This window comes from Propithecus coquereli, unplaced genomic scaffold (assembly GCF_000956105.1).
Source record: "Propithecus coquereli isolate 6110/MARCELLA unplaced genomic scaffold, Pcoq_1.0 Scaffold80, whole genome shotgun sequence".
Taxonomy (NCBI): domain Eukaryota; kingdom Metazoa; phylum Chordata; class Mammalia; order Primates; family Indriidae; genus Propithecus; species Propithecus coquereli.
The window spans coordinates 4,421,849-4,438,610 of record NW_012154174.1 but is presented as its reverse complement, the minus strand read 5'-3'; the positions used below and the strand labels follow the sequence as shown (position 1 = coordinate 4,438,610).

The 16,762-nt window shown below is 45.5% G+C and overlaps 1 protein-coding gene across 23 annotated transcripts in view; it reads right to left on the bottom strand.

The window, feature by feature from the left end:
• KCNMA1 (potassium channel, calcium activated large conductance subfamily M alpha, member 1) overlaps window positions 1-16,762 on the bottom strand; it is a 740,417-nt gene that overhangs the window by 208,258 nt on the left and 515,397 nt on the right. For all 23 annotated transcript variants that reach the window (XM_012663330.1, XM_012663323.1, XM_012663335.1 and 20 more), the window contains one exon: window positions 1,000-1,110. In XM_012663330.1, the coding sequence (XP_012518784.1) occupies window positions 1,000-1,110 (111 nt within the window). The remainder of the gene's footprint in view (window positions 1-999; window positions 1,111-16,762) is intronic.

The window sequence follows — 16,762 nt, the reverse complement described above, 5'->3', positions numbered from 1 at the left end:
ATGATGATGATGGTAGCATTCATGTTAACATGGCAGAGCCCCCTAATTCTCTCCCCTCCTGTGGCAGACCACCTTTTACCTAAAAAGGGGGATCGAGAAAAACTTAAAACCTCAACAACATTGGGTGGAAGGGAGATGGCTGCTTTCCTCACCTGTAACACACGCACGGTAAGACCTACCTCCTAGGTCTTATATTGTGCTACCTACTGTATTTCACCTTTCACGCTAATAACTAACACTTATTGAGTACATACTGCATGCCTGACTGTGCTCTGCACACTTCACGTAGATCGCTTCATTTCATTCTCACAACAGCCCAACAAGGTGGAAATGATTACTATCTCCTTGATTTATGGATGTGGAAACTGAGGCACATGGAGATTAAGTAACTTGCTCAGCCAGTAATTCGTTGAGTCAGGATTCAGATTGGGGAGTCTTGAGTCCAGAGCATGTACTTTCATTCTGCCTATGGATTAAATGAGAGCCAGTCTGCTCAGTGGCCAGCCTAGGACCCCATAGCGGAAGCTCCCAGGAACAGCAGTTGTCCAGATTACTACCTTGTACCTGCTTCCTCTGATGTTGGTGTGTTGCTTGGTCTCTGTCTCACTCCTGCACTCCTAACGTATCCCACCATACAGCTAATCGTCCCACATCAGACGCCGTGGACACACCAAACACACCAGCTTGCTGCGGGGACGGTTACGAGTTGGACCCATAATGAACTCCACTGTTACTTCTTCCAGAGAGAAACTCAGATGTGCTCCCAGAATTGCCTCCGCAGAGGCAGGTGCTGCTCTCACGACTGAACCAGTGTGTGGCTCCCCTTCCCATTGGTTCAGTGATGTCCTCTCCAATGAGGCCAGCAGGGATCATGACTTACTCAACTCTACCCTGACCCCCACTGCCACCCCCATCGGTACCGCTCTTACAGACACTCAGGGAGTCCCCCAGGATGTGCGTGGTTTGGTGGAGGGTCTGGTAACAGCAAGAGCCTCTTACTTGTGAAGAAAAACGATCTCCACGTTGACATCATCCCGGTCTTTGTGCAGAAAGTCCTTCAGGAAGTTGGAAACACTCTCCAGAGTGATGTGTCCACAGACCACAATGTGCCTGAACAGGAAAGGCCGGTTAGATCAGGTCAGGCCCAGCAAGATGACCCCGCATCCCACCCTGGCAAGACAGAGGAAGCGCGGCAGCTGCAAGGAAGCAGTCCTCTCCTCCCTCCGCCTCCTTCAAAGCCCAGCTACCATCCCCGGAGGCCTGTGAGGCAAAGCAGCGGTGCTAGCAGGTGCTCAGAGACTCCTAACAGAAAAGGCATATGGCTTCTCACCTGATGCTGCACAAAAATCCTATTAAAAGCCCAACCGTTTGGCCAAGTGGTTTTATGCATTTAACAACAAGTGACATTATGCTTGCGCTTAAATGCTGCATTATCAAGTCCCTTGCAGATTCATATCTCTCCCTTTCTGCCCACAAAGCGTCCTCCCGGGAGATTTACTATATGAGTCTTGGTTTATGACATAGAGCTTATCAGGTAATGAGATAACAAATCTTGCTGAAACGATGATTTTGTGTGTAAGAAAGCGGACTTTTATCAGGGTGGCTAATGTGCGGCCTGACACGTTATAGGCTCTGCTGGCCATAAGCAGTAAAAAGGAAATTTTGCATTTTTCCACCATAACTCCTCTGACAATGGGGGCATGTAACACTTTACAGTAAGTGAGCATTACTCAGGGCTAAATGGGGATGGGATGCCCGTGGAATGGAAGATCATGCCGGCTGGCTGTGCATCCCCATGGGGTGGCTTCCTTAGGGTGCCTGAGGTTTCCAGGACCTCAGGATAGGGGAAGCCAGGAAGAGATGAGGCTGGAGTTGCTTGCCTTGTTCTAGGGTGGTTTGGACTTCTGTTTCTGGAAATAGTGGCTGACTCTGAGATGATCCCCTCTTTCAGAACTATTGAGTCTAACAGTCCCTCCAACAGCTTTGGGCTCCTGGATTAATCTGACTTTAGCACCAAGGTATCCTGTGTACATTTGCTCCAGAGTGCACAATCAGAAGTAAGCACTTCGATGCAAGAGTGAGCTACAAGACCAAAAGCTGGGGACTGACTGTGGAAATAAAGCCACCGTCTTCCAGGGCCCCTAGCAAGGGGTTCGGCTCCTGTCCCTGTTTCCCTCAGGCTGAGAGTGACGGAGGCTGAATCGCTAGCTGTGCTTTGAGACCTGCGCAGGTGGTGACCATGCAGCATGGTTATTTCCTGGGTAAAATTTAGAATGGCCAGGCCCCTTGCACTGCATAATTGCTCTGTGCACATTCCAATAAGGCGGAAAGCTCATTGGCTGGAGGCAGCCCATAATAGGAGGCAATGATGATGGCTTATGCAATGTTCCATTAGATGCCATTACAAGAGCCTGCCCTTTCATTGTAATTTGGTGCTTGACTAAGTATGTGAGAATAATACAGTAAACTCATTGGCGAAAGGATAATGATGCAGAACAAAGAGTAAATCAATAATATGCATGATGCAGTTAATAATATCACCATTATGAACTGTTATTGTTACGGTGGTGCACTTAGCAATCAGGCAGGCAGAGGCCATCGAGGGGAGGGAAGAGTGCCAATGGCTACTGCAGAAGAGCCGTCTTCACGTGATCACTCTGCTCTCTCGCCAGTGCCTGCTAGGTGGAGGGAGGTCCCTTGGCCACCCATCCAAATTTTATGTCCAAAGCCCACATGACTAACCCCCTCTTTCCTATAAGGCTGTGAAATACACAGTATATCCTAATATACAATATAAGTTGAACACTTGGATTATATACATTTTTATTATATCATATCTTAAAATGCTTCTTATGGTACATGTGCTTTTATATGGACAAAACACTGCAGATGAATTTGCATGTTCTGAATAAGATTTCTGATTTTGAATTTGCCTAGTGTGTACAAAGTGACAGAAAATAGGATTCCCCTCCTGACTTCAGCTCCCTACAAATGCCAGTGGGGCTGCTTGGTGCCATCCTAATGCTTTCTGCCTACGGACTTCCAAGATTAAGAACAAGGCCAGCATGAATCCAGTGTATGGGTATCCCCACAGGACAGATATGTCGGTGGGGCTGTTTCTTTCCCTTGGATATGAAAGAAAGACAGGTACGATTTCCTACTCTGCTACCAAGCATGTGTATCACCCTGGGCAAGCTACTAGTTCCCATTCATTACTCCTTCCCATGAGGAAGCTGAGAGGTTAGCATCACCCAGCCAGCCTCCTGCACGAGACATTGTAAAGTGCAAAGTTCTGTGCCAGCATAAGCCTGGTTATTATTCAAAGCTGGACTTAAATCAATGATAGGTGTAGGGAAATGCCTGAACATCCTTCCTTCCCTATCTGGTATGCAAAGAAATGAACAAGTATCTACCAGTACCCTTTCTTCCTCTTCTGAAATCATTCATCCCTAGGAAAGATGTGTGAGAAGTGGAAGAAGAGGAGATGAGTCCCCCTCTCACCCTTGAATCAAAGGCTCAGGCAGCTGATTTATTCAGCCTTAGAAAAAGTCAAGGTTCTCTTACTCGAAAATGTGCTGGGTACATATGAAATATATTCCAATGCAATCAATATTATCCCTTAAGCCTTAATTAACTTTCACTTCTCCTAAGAAGTAGACAAATGCTGACAAGAGAGGGGAGAAAAAAAAGGATTGACTTTTTCCATTTGGTGCTAGCTGTCCAATACCATTCTAGACAATTGAAAATATATATCTTTTAGCTACAGCATGATTTCTGGGGTGGAGAGCAGTCTTTATCAAAAAGGAAGAAAAAAAATTTCCTTCAACATAATTGGTATTTTTGCTCAGAAAAAGCAAGATTGATTGAAAGCAGATTGCCTTTTTGCCCAAGGAGAATTATTAGATACATTATCATGGCAACCTTGGAGAACCCATATTGTTCCAATCTGTCCTGTATCTGATTTGAAGATTTATGGCCTCCCCCTTTTGTGCCAATAATCATTTTCCTCCATTTTGTTTTCCATACAGTGAAAGTTATCAAGGAGCCCACATATTGAAAAGGTTTGAATGCAGTTAGAATTGATGGATGGGGAGAACCTGCCTCTTTAACTTAGCACTGGCAGTAGAAGATACGCTTCTGCCAGCCCATGTCTAAGGAAGGCCCTGCAGGGGCATGAGGGATGAACAGTGAATGCAGAAAATTTATTTTCCAGAAATATTTTCAGGACTTTTGAAAATTCCAGGAGCACTAGATTTGGGAAGAATATGCTTGTAGGGAGAAGAGAAGCAGAACGTATTGCATCCTCAATTATGGGAAATATAATTGAAAATATTCCAGGATTGAGAGCAGGGTGTGCCCTCCTTGGAAGTAGAGCAATGGTCATTCACAGAGCGTGATTTGAAGAATGCCAAAAAGATCCCACCCAAAATTATCTCTGTTGGGTTGCATGACACCTATACATCTACACATCCCCAATGTAAGAGTCACACTGATAGCCCTGCGTTAACTCAGCTCAGACGTTAAATAACTAAATAGTCTCAGACATGGTACCAATTTTGTATTCTGCAACTAAGAAACCAGAGCCTTTGAGGGTCCAGAGCTAGGACCTGATTCATGAGGTTATCCTGAGGATGCATTTAAAGAGATAATACATGTAAGGACCTAGTAATCTGGCACATTGCAAGCATTATAAAATATTAATCATGGAATTCATGTGACATATGAAAATCAGTATGTAACAGATGTAAAATGTTCTGTGGCCTATATAATCTCACCTAATCCTCAAACAACGCTCTCTTCTTACTATCTGCATCTTTTCAGATAATGTCTCTAAATCTCGATTTCATTAAGTCACATGCCTGGTATCCCACAACAAGTAAAGGATGTGACTCAGGTTCACTCTACTTCTTGCTGAGATGAAGGTGGTGGGCAAAGGCACACACAGGCTTGGGGAGTTCAACTTCTGTTCCTTCAGGACAAGCAGGGCTGGACCCACAAAGATGTCCTCCTGGATACACGGTGGAGGGGGTGTTGGAGTGGTCCTCAGTGGGCCAGGGGAGAGAGGCTTAGTCTGGGGACTGGGGTGGATTAACCATCACAGTGTTGTAATATCACTAGATTCTGGCTGTAAAGGTAATATCGCTATATCCAAAGCCTGACTGGTAGGCAGAAATCACAAGTCCCACTGGTCAGGAACTCTAAACCAAACTTTTAACTTAAGGCACATGATTTGGCAAGCCAGGGAGCTGCAAAGTGATGCAAATGTCCATTTTAGACATTAAATGCCATGTCTAGCTCCAGATTCCCTCACCATCCCAGGGATCCAGAGGAAGAGAAGAATCTAAATGGTCTATTTACAATGGAGAATATGTAGAAAAGTTAAGCTATAGAAATAGCTAAACCTGTTCCCATCTATGGCTCTGGGTCTGAACTTTTTTAGACTAGTGACAACACTCAGGACTGATTTCTATAGGGCCTGACCACTCGGTTTGTGAAGATGGCCAACAAACCTAAATCAATGACCATTTCTGATCTGATGGACTTTTTGGTCTTTAAAGTTTTGTTTAGTTCTGGACCGGGTGTGGCGGCTCACACCTGTAATCCTAAGCACTCTGGGAGACTGAGGTGGGAAGATTGCTTGAGGTTGGGAGTTCAAGACCAGCCTGAGCAAGAGCAAGACCCTGTCTCTACTAAAAATAGAAAAATCAGCCAGGCATGGTGGCCCACGCCTGTAGCCCCAGTTACTCGGGAGGCTGAAGCAAGAGGGTCACTTGAGCCCAGGGATATGAGGTTGCAGTGAGATATGATGATACCACTGTACTCTACTCAGGTTGACAGAGTGAGATTTTGTCTCAAAAAAAAAAAATTAAAGCTTTGGTTAGTTCTGTAAACAAATATTTCTTGAGCAAAGGTAACGTACACTAAACATAAACTAATGGTAATGACTTAGATTAAAAGATCCACTTCAGATGCACAAAGAAGCATCTTAAATGCCAAAATAGTAGCAGATGGCATTTTCTGGAAAGGAGTCACTCATACCATGTAAGCAAGCAGTGCCGGTGCTGGGAGAATTAGGGGTGGGCAATGCTGGTGGGTCATGTATCAGGTGGTTGAGTATGACTTGGTAAGAATAATAATAGTGCTTGACTATTATGAACTCTATTGAGGGTCACCAGAAAATTGCCAATTGCTTATTTCATGGGGACATCTTCACTAAATATATATGGGTGTGCTTCTCCATCACTAACCATCTCCAAAAGGAAATCCCACACATTCTCTTTAACCACTCTACTCCCTTGTTCATAACGGGCCAGGAAAGCCTGAATGCCCAAGTTGAGTCAGAATTTCCATTTCGGAGCTCAATTCCACGGGTGCCTCCTGGAATGGACAACTCAGGGGAAGTGACTTATGGTAGGAAATGTAAGAGAACAGGAGGGGCAGCCACCAGAAAGACCTGTTGCAGCAAATGAGGCATCACGGAGAGCCACTGAGGATGAGTTTAGTTCGATGAGAATGAAAAACCACATACTTTTTCAAAGACTCAGCAGGTCTTAGAGCCTGTAGCCTTTGAAAACAGGAACTGTGACAGCAGGGTAGTGACGGGCCCCTCTAATGTCCTCACATTTACGTTAGTGTCCCCAGGGCCCTTGGCAAACGTTTCCTCTAGTGCCTGCTCCGGCTGATGCGGAACTGAGGCCCAGTGATTCAGTGCCGGGCCGGTGCCAGACCAAGGGCAGAACGGCTCCCTCTGTTTGATGCCTTCTAAAGAGAGAAAGCAGCTGGTTCCAGGGGGAGTACCCTGGGCTGGGAATCAGGATATGGGCGGCCAGTCCTGGGGGACCTGGGCCTAGTCCGCTCTAAAATGAAGAGGCCCAGATGGATTGGGGTGCACCCACCAGACACTGAACCCTCGAGCAGGGCTGCAGTTCTCTGCCTCCCCACCCCCAGTTCACGCCATCATCATATCTTGTCTAGACGTCTGTGATAGCTTCCTAATTGATTTCTCTGTTTACTCTCCCACTGCCCCAACACCCCTCTCTCCCCACCAAAAAAAAAAGCTAAGAGCAAGCACTGAAGCAAATCCGGCTGCAATCAGATTCCCCAGGGGCGGGGAGGTTCTTAGATCTCTCTTTAGCAGAGCCTCGCTCTAGAAAGACAATGTAAAATGTACAGCTCTGGGCTGTTTATTTTTAAAGATACTATATCCATTTTTACTGGAACAAGTATAAAGAACTTAAAAAACTCATAGCAATCCTGTCACAATAAATCATAGAGAGTAAATTGAAAATCCTATACAGCTTTCCCTGAATACATTGTGCTCACTTTGTCAAAGAGGTAGATGAAATGTGGCATATATTGATCGAGATGTCTCTGTAAAACTATAATATTTATATCAAATACATATGCTAGACTCTCTTCTGTCTTTGTGCTGAGCCTCCTAATCATGCTTTCCTCATCCCACCTCCCCCCAAACGTATCCCACCATCGGTAGCCCCTGACAAGATGGGAATGAATTTTAAGAAGTACTTGTCAAGGAGAACCAGCCACGTTTTATCGTAAAAGAGGCAGAGAGGGAGTGCTTAGGGATCCAATAACCCAAACCACACAGTGGGCAGTGAAGTTCATGTTTTCCCGCATAGGTTGAACTTGAACCAGTGCCTGCATCACCACCTCCCTGTGACCCTCGTGCAAGCTGGGCTTTACATTCCACCCCACCTGGTCGTGCTTTTTCTGGACTGCTTTTGTCTTAAGGCAGCTTTCCCTGACTTGGGTCACGTTCTTCAGGGTCATTGCTCCTCAGCTTCTCCCGTGAGGCTCATCACTCCACTGCCAAAAAGGAAGAAGGCTGATCCCACTCCTACTGCTCTACTTCCTCCCTTACTGAGAGCCTGTCTCGAAGGGACTGACTTCCACGCGGCAAACAAAGACTAACCCCAGGCTGCATTGGTCTTATCCTTTCACTCCACCCCAGAACCTAGCTCAGGTGGCCCTGACACTCACAGTGCTTTCTACACCTATTTGCTGACTGCTGGACTGGTTGGCAAACTGTGCTTTGCTTGGGACCCTATGCCACGGTAAGCACAGAGGAAGTATAACAGGTAACTGCAAGCTTGTTAGACCATGGGCTGATTCTGCCACCCTGAATCTACCACCATATCTCAAGTTTGCGAGGGAGCTGTACGTGTAAAGAGAAAAATGAAAACGCAACAATGAAGAGCGCATATCATGCCCACAATCCCAAACTCTGACAATAGCCATTTCCTGTTAAAAGAAATTGGAAAAAAATAAAAATAAGAAACCAAGGAGGTTCAGTGATAAGCTATTTCCTATCCATGGCCACATCTAGTACTTTGCTAATCACAAAGGAAGGAAATGCATTCTCCCTCCTAGTGAGGACGTGAATAAAGTAATCAACTTATCCAGCTGTCAATAGAGCTATTCTGGAGGAGGCGGGCTGCTTTGCCGCTGTTCCCCAAATGGGGCCAGAAGGCTGAGCAAACAGATCCCAACAGTGCAGCAAAGGCACCTCTGCAGAGCAGAGCCCCAAGGTCAAAGGACAGACTACTGGTAGCCCTAACAGACAATACTGGGATGTCCTACCCAGATAGAAGCTCTGACAGTCAGGACCTCGACTACCCTAGAAGAATCTATGTCTGCACTCCCACCACCCCAAATCATAATCGGACCTCCATAAGCAGACCATCTACATGGCCATAATTAGGCCATGGGTCAGGAATGACCACACATCTTTTGCAAGCTTGTTGACTGAATGGAGCCTTGGTCCAAGTCTTGTCAATAAAAATAAATTCTGAGAACCTCAGTGTAGGGGACATTGTTTTTGCTTGTCCAGCATATTACCCTTCCCCTTGTGTCAACAGCACCTCAATTTTAATTTGGGGAGCCACCTCCCCTCCAACTACATACAGTCTTGAGACCTTTAGTCAAGATTCCCTGCACAAGCAAGGCCAGTCAGTGCTTTAAGATTTAAAAAATCTTGAAGGGAGTGACATTAAGTTCATAGTGGGAGTTGATTCATCCTGATGACGAAACCCCATGGTAAGTGTCCCTGAGTTTCCACTTCCTGAATCTCAGAGCTGTGTCTCTGGCTTTCTTTTGGGATCTTCCTCTTAGGCTTTCTTCTGGATTCTTAAGGTACTCTGACATTAAAAAAAAAAAAAAAAAAAATTCCTTTTCTACTTAAGTAAGCAAAAATCAGGCTCTGTTGCCTACAAGCAAAGAACCCTAACTGCAAGATTTATTTATCTTCACTTTAGTTTCTCATCTAATTCTCACAGTTACCGAGTATGCAAGTGTTAGGACCACCATGCTGGTTTCTTTCTCTCCTCTCCTTTCTTTCTTTCCTTCCTCCCTGGAAGAAGAATTCTATAGCCTACTTCAGTAAGCAATTCTATGATCGCTGAGCTCTCACAAACTGCAGTCATTGGTTCTTCCTCCAGTCTCTCTTCAACACCTGGCCGTTCTGCACTTTATTCATCCCATTACTTTGGGCTTGCTGGCCTTTGGCCATTTTCAAATAAGCCAGTCTTCCCTTGACCTGACTCGTCCAATCCTAGATGGTTCTCTCCTCTTAAAGACAAAGTGGGGCACCGGATGGCACTTTCTTTTCTTTAGATCAAAGCAGATTTGCCCACCTTCACTTGATAATGCCATTTCCAAACAAGCAGGGACTGAGAGAAGAACTAAGGCAGACAAAGGTCAGCCTCACCCTTTGGGGATGAAGGTGAAATAGAGGGAGAATGAGTCCAAGCAAAGAAATGGTTCTTAATTTAGTCCTGGAGAGGGTTTTCATCTGCATAGCGAGCCCCACCTCCCTCCCTAACACCCCTGGGGACTCATTCATCATGGCCCTAGAGCATATGCTGTTGGGAGCAACCTTCCCATCATGACAATCAAGTTGACGCAACCTTGCCTAGTTCTCCAGCCACACCCAAGGGTGTTGTGCCAGCCAGCATAAGATGCTAGGCATGCACTCTAAGGAGACACCTCCAGAACCTGTTATCCACACAGGAATGGGGAGCCACAGGTCACAAGGTATGAGATGAGGCCCGATAAGCCACGGGAGACACCTCTGGGGTCTGGGAGGAGCAGACCTCAGGGTTGCATCAGCAGCTCCTCTACCCTCCCAAATCTCTCCACACCCCTCTTTTACTAGGTCCATCACTAGATCCTTAGGTTTTCAGGTGAATGAGGCACTCCGCTGTTACCCATGCCCCATTCTACTCCAATGGGTACATTCAGCAATGTGAATTAACATATGCTTTTAGGAGCATTCCCTCTAATATATTTCTTGCCTCCATGATTATTTTTCACCTTCATGATTTTGTTGAACAAAATTCCTGCCAAAAGAGCATTTCCCTGGGATGATGCTCCTACACAATCAAGCTTCCTTTTAGCTGCCACTGGCTCCTTGGATGGTCCTGACTGGTCAGTCTCAGGTAAGCTCCAGGAGAGCAAGAATCATATTTTCTTGCTTTATCCTTTAACCACTGTGCCAGCACATGGTACTGATTCAAATAATTGTTTCTAGAGCCAAGATATTGAAATAGGAGCTTTCCTAAAGCTTTTCTATATAGGAGCTGGCATTTGCCTTTGGGGTCAGTGGCTAAGGTCATACAAGCTCTCATAGCCTTGGGCATGTATCTGTCTCTGCACTGCCCCCGTGTTCCCTTGTTGAAAGGTACAGGGAGGAGAGATAAAGACTACTTTTACTGACAATTGGTGCCCACATTTGGATCAGTGCCTGTGGTTCTAGGGGTGGGAGCCGGCCATGGTCATGCTACCCCAGTACTAGAGCAGAGCTTGAACTCTGAGCGCAACAGAGTCAGATTTCCACGACTTTCACTCTGCATTGGCCTCTATGATATTTTAATAAAAAGAGGCAACAGACTTGGCCAGTTAGAAAGTTTCCTGGTTTGTTTTCATGATGATGACAGATTTGGGATGAACCCCAAATCTACTAGGAGCCATTTTTCACAGCTCTGGAAAGACTTTCATCAGAGTGAATGACATGGCTGAAAGCATGGGGCAATTTTGTCTCACATGGTGGCATTTGTTTCTTAGATTCTGAATCTACCCAGCAAGAATTCACCCATTCAGAGTTGACAATAAGCAGAAAGAATCTTCAGAGATTATAACTAGAAAAGTCATATTCAGAATTCTTTTTTTAATGGAAGAAAGACTATTTGAGATAAAAATTTTAGGCTTGAATATGACTTTTGGGGGGGTACACAGTTCATCTTCCACCTACATTTCTATTCTTGTTTTCAGAACAATAGCTGGAACATTTTGATCAGTGTGTGGAAGGGAAGAGAGACAGTGGGAAAGTGGGGGTGGGGTGGGGAACAAGCCTTCATTCTATCAGTATCATCAGGAAATTGACTTAATATGCATCCAAGTCTCTTTAAATAGAGCTTCAAGTTTGAAAGGGACTGAAGATAGGGCTTAGAAGAATCCAAAGCAGATGCCAAGAAAGAAATGCCCACATCCCACTTCCACCAAGACCCCTCTCGTCGGAAAGGAATACCTGGCACATTACATTATATGATACAGCATCTAATGACCCGTGCTTTTGGTATCTGCCCCTCCATACCGAATTTCAGAAGTAGTCAAGGGGTCATTTTTCCAAAGTATTAGGGCAATCTCAGGGTTTTTTTTTTTCCCTGTTCCCAAAAAGTTCAATGCTAATCAAAGCAAAATGCCTAATCAATCCAAGATGGTCTGTCAACTTGAATTATCTCCTTGTCTCCCTAGTTACTGTATCTGTCTGTCTACAGTTCTTCATATCTTTGCGAAGATCAGTTATTGGGGCCTGTGTTTCCTTTTGACTAGAATCGCTACCAGATGATCCTTCCTGGTGATATGTTGATGATTTGCTAATTTATGGCTTTTAAAACCTAGGAATCTGAAGACATTGCTGGGAGTTCGGGCTGGGGAGTCACGTGGGCCATGCAGGGAGAGGGCTGAATGGCTGCTTGACGAGGGATCCAAGTCTGCGTAAAAAGCAGGTCCCATTTCAACGAGAGCAATGCATGTGATAGAGAAATTGTAAGTGACATTTTATAGGAAACATCCCTCAGGAGAGCAGTCCGCTCCTTGGAGGCGGGGGAACTGAGAGTGAGTGTTGCCCAAGAAACGCATAAACAGGAAAGAAAAGGCCTGTGGATCAGGCCACATCAGCAGCTCACGAATTAACCCCGAATCCTATTCCCAAGTGCTAGAGTCCGGGCCTTCACAGAAAGAGCAGAGATGGAAACAGTGTTGTAGGAAGCCTCTCACCTCTACAACTAGGAGGAGAGGTTTCAATAAGCTCTGAGTTTGAACTTCCCAACCACTCAGGTGGCCAAATAATGTGATGTGTAGCTCAGGAGAGCTGTGGCCTATTCGGAAATTTTTACAGATGTGTAGAAATACATCTGTCCCCAGTGCCTGGCATGCAGCAAACACTCACTAAACACATGTGGAATGGATGAACGTGAAGGCATGACTCATGCTAATTCTCTTTAAGGTGGGGGTGGACAATGGGGCGGTATATTAAATGAGTCTTCATAAAGAAATAATTCATATTCTGGCATAGTAGATGGTTTAAAATTCCAAATCCTGTAAAAATTAGTCTAGAACCGTGGTGGGAAAACCTGAGTGTGGTAGAGAAAATGGAGTAGAATTTCATGTTGATACAAGACAGCCACACAGGTGGGAATAGAATGTGGTCTCAGAAAGGAACAAGGGTTCCGAGAGAGACAGAGAGCCTAGTTCTGATCAGAGGAAAGACACCGAGTTAGTTAGAACCCAACAGTAAAGAACTAGAGAAGATATGCAGACGGCCCTCTCCTGCTGGGTCAGAGAGAGCACTGCTCAGGCAGATTAGAGCCTTCGAGAGAAATATGTTTTTAAGACTTACTCTAGTGGAGATAGAACTAAAGATCAGGGGGTAATGCAAGCTGGGTTAAGTGGTCATTGAACAAGCTTTAGCAGCTCGTCCTCCAAGGTGTCACCTCCTTGGACCAATTTATCTAGTGTAAATAACCCCTGTTTTTCTTTATCACAGAATCTTAGTCTTTTTTGCACGTGTTAAAAATTTGTAATTGGTGTTTTCCTTAGTCACATCCTTGCTCATTGCTTGCAACCTCCTCGAGTCTGCAGGTTCCAGGGGAGTTTGTTCACTGAATCGCGGGCACCCAACACAACCTGACACGCAACTCAGACAGTACCCGCTGACTGAATGCATGGGCCTATGGAGATGGACCGCAGGCATGAATACTGCAGCAGGTAACTCACTGTGCCTCGCTGTTTCCAGTTCTTGAAATTTTGTTTTAAATTACTGAATACTCAATCATTCATTCTAAAGTACTGAGTACTCTTTAAAATATGAACATTTACATTATTCAAGAGCACAGTAAAGCACCCCATTTTCATTTCTAAAAGGAAATGCATGATAAATTCCCCCCAACTTCGTGATTTTAGGGCTCCCTGCCACAGAGGACACATCTGAGGTTGAAGGCAGACCACCCCAACTCCCTCCAATGGAATACTGCCTCCTGAGGGCTACTATGCCAAGATAAAGATAGGAAATAAACACACAGAGTGTGGCTTGCTGGAGGCCTTTCACCTGGGGCTTCCTCCTACTGTACTGCACCTCTCACCCCCGCAGAACGGCTCTGTGCTGTGTGGCAGACCAACCAAGGAGAGAAAGGGAATAGGTGGCCACTCTGAAAGGGCCTAGAATGCTCTTCTTAAGATGTTCTGCAGGTAGGATCTGCCCAGGAGGGGTCCACGTTTAGCAGATCACTAAGATTCACCATGGCTGGTAACCCAAGAAAGGAACTACCTGAAAGGATGTCGCTGGCAAGAGAATGAAAGTGTTGAAATCCACAAAAAAGGGGAAAATTTCACTCTGGGCATGGTCCATCGGCCCCATCCTTGAGAGCCCCTCATTGCTATACGTGTATAAGAGGTAATTACATTTCTAGTCTAACCAAGTGAGAAAAATAAAGACAGAAATAGTTTTGTCCCCTCTCTACCTTCTTTTCCCTTGACCCTGGGGCCAGGACCCTCAGTAGTAGTGGGTGAGCAGGAGGATGAGACAGCCCCAAAGTGAAGCTCACATCTTTCTCCTCCTCTCCATCATGGGCACAGTGCTCTGGCCTCAAGAGATGACCCAGAGAGGCAGCAGGGAACAGGGGAGCAGACTGCCTGGGTTCAAACTCCAGCCCTACCTTTCCCTCGCTGGGTGGTGGCAGACAAGTTACTTAACCTCTCTGTTCCTCTGCTCCCTTACCCATTCCAAATGGAGATAGTAAGACCTTCCTCACAGGGTCGCAGAGGGGATTAAGAAAGACACAAGTACTTGCAGGTGTCGTTGCTATCATAGAAGGCAGGCCTGGGGCTTTGGGCTGTATTGATTTACGTTCTCATTTCTGGAAGTATGTGGCTCTACTTCTGCCTATATAAGGAAGCGTTCTGAGAGAAGCCACAGCATCTAAGTTGCACAGACAGCTTTCTTGAATTAGAGCAAGAGATGGGTGAGTCTGCGATAACGATTCCCCAAACCAGAAAGGGAGCCTGACTCCCTCGTCCTGGGGGCCTTTCCCCCAGGTTATTAATAATCGTACTCACTTTCCTCTCCCCCTCTGCCCACCCCTTGTCTTCTATTACTCATCCCTCTCTCCGGTGTCCTCTCAGCCAGCGTCTGGCTACCAGGAATCCACAGAATAAGCCAAGCCCATCCCACTCACTCTGTCCCAAACACCTGGCCCAGGGCTGCCTCAGCCTTGGGTCACCGAAGCCCCATGATGGGAAACACAAGGTCTGGATGGCTCCGTGCTGGGCTGCCTCTGACAAGGGGGTATGGCAGACCAATTCCTCTCCGCAGCTGATTATTTTCCATGGCCCTTGGCCATGTGACCTTGGACCATGATCTTGTCAGTTCTCATAAACTAACCAGAAGTGGAGTGAGTCACACTGAGAGAGGAGCCCTCTGGGGGAAACTGCGAGGGGCTGTGCCAGGAGAGAGAGCTGGGCATCCTGAAGGCCATGGGGGCCTCACCACCCCCGTATCTCCACAACCGCCAAGCAGCTTTGACCTTCCATGAAGGGAAGCAGGAGGAGGCAGTGGCCTTTGGAGGCAGGCTGGGCTGCAGGACGGCTATCTTTTTGGATAAGAGTCTAGATCTCAGCCTAAGAGGCTAATTGCCCCCAATATCTCCAACTCAGAGAGATTGCCTACCTTGGCCACTCCCCGAACACTTAGTTGTTGACACTCAAATCCCTATTCTTAGGAGTTGTAATACATCACAATGAGACAAACGAGACAGCCAACATTTGCACACGTGTGCAACGCGTACCCACGCCCATTATGGGATCTGGGCGTCCTGTGGGAGGTGACGAAAATGTTGGATAAGCACTCTAGGCCCTTGACACCATGTTGGCGGTGAAGATGTTTTGGGAATGCTACATGAAATGTTTACATTATGCCAAACACATTGATTAAGACTGAAAACAAAGTGCCAATGAAATCTTCCTGTTCTGCAACTTCCCAAATTTGGGTGTTGCATAAACAAAACTCTGAGTTTCTCTGCCTACCTTTTTTTTTTTCACTTTACATAATCTTTGAATTTCAAAGTTGTGTGTCTCTGTAGCTTTGGATCACGAGTTACCTTGAGTTCTGTGACAAGTTAATATATTGTTAGAGAAGTTATTTCTGAATAAAATATGCACATATAAACAAATCCCTTAACTATGTATATGTTTTAATTACTTTCTGAGCATTCATTTGATTCCATCCTGGGGAGAAGAGTGTATGTATGTGTGTTGGTGGGTATGGCACATATATTTATGCATACACAAAAACCCAGAGCACGGCGTGCTATTTTAAGAGTCTGAACTCTATCTTTCAACAAAGTTTAGCTGCTTTTCTTTTACAAATGCATTTAATTTTATCTGGAAACTTTTTGACGTTAGAAATAGAACAACTGTAGTTTCTCATTATGTTTGCTGCCAGAATCCATGCTTGGTTGCTCAACTAAAGACCTTATATTGCTAATTACTACCACATGCCCATATCCCAAGCGAAAGAAAACTTATTGATTCTGACAGCCCATTCTCTCAACACTGAATTCCAAATGAAAACTCAAATTTTGGCCAAACATAACATTTCATCAATCTTGTTCTACTGACTGGAAAAACAACATCAAACAAAGGGTGCTAATGGCCCCTCATTACCCTTCCTTTCCCAAGCTTATATTTTCTGATGAAAGATCTAAGTGACCAAAGGGCTTCTTTAAACTACTTAGTAATTAGCTTTTGAACCAGGAAACAATGCGTAAAGTAAAGTGAACAGGCCCGGTGCTGACGACAAGATGGACTCTGTGTCTGCCGGGTCGGGGACACTGGGGACCCAAGGAGAACATTAAAAGCAAAGTGCATTTTCGGAAGGGGAGGAAAAAAAGAGAGTGAGAAGGAGAGAGGGAAAACCAGGCTAACCACCGTGATAAAAGATTTCAGAGGCAGGACAGAACTGCAGGAAATCTGTGATCTGCAGTCATCAGCACCTGAAGGCTGGAGTGGAAGTGCCCGGGCGAAAGATGACCACATCAGACTCGGGGGGTGGTGAGTGAGGGCTTCATCTGGGTCACCCATCACTAAAAGCTGCCAGCCACCAGCCCACCCACATTTGACTAGGAAAACTACTTAGTAAAAAAAAAAAATTACCTGGAATGAGAGCCAACAAATATTTCCAATCTAG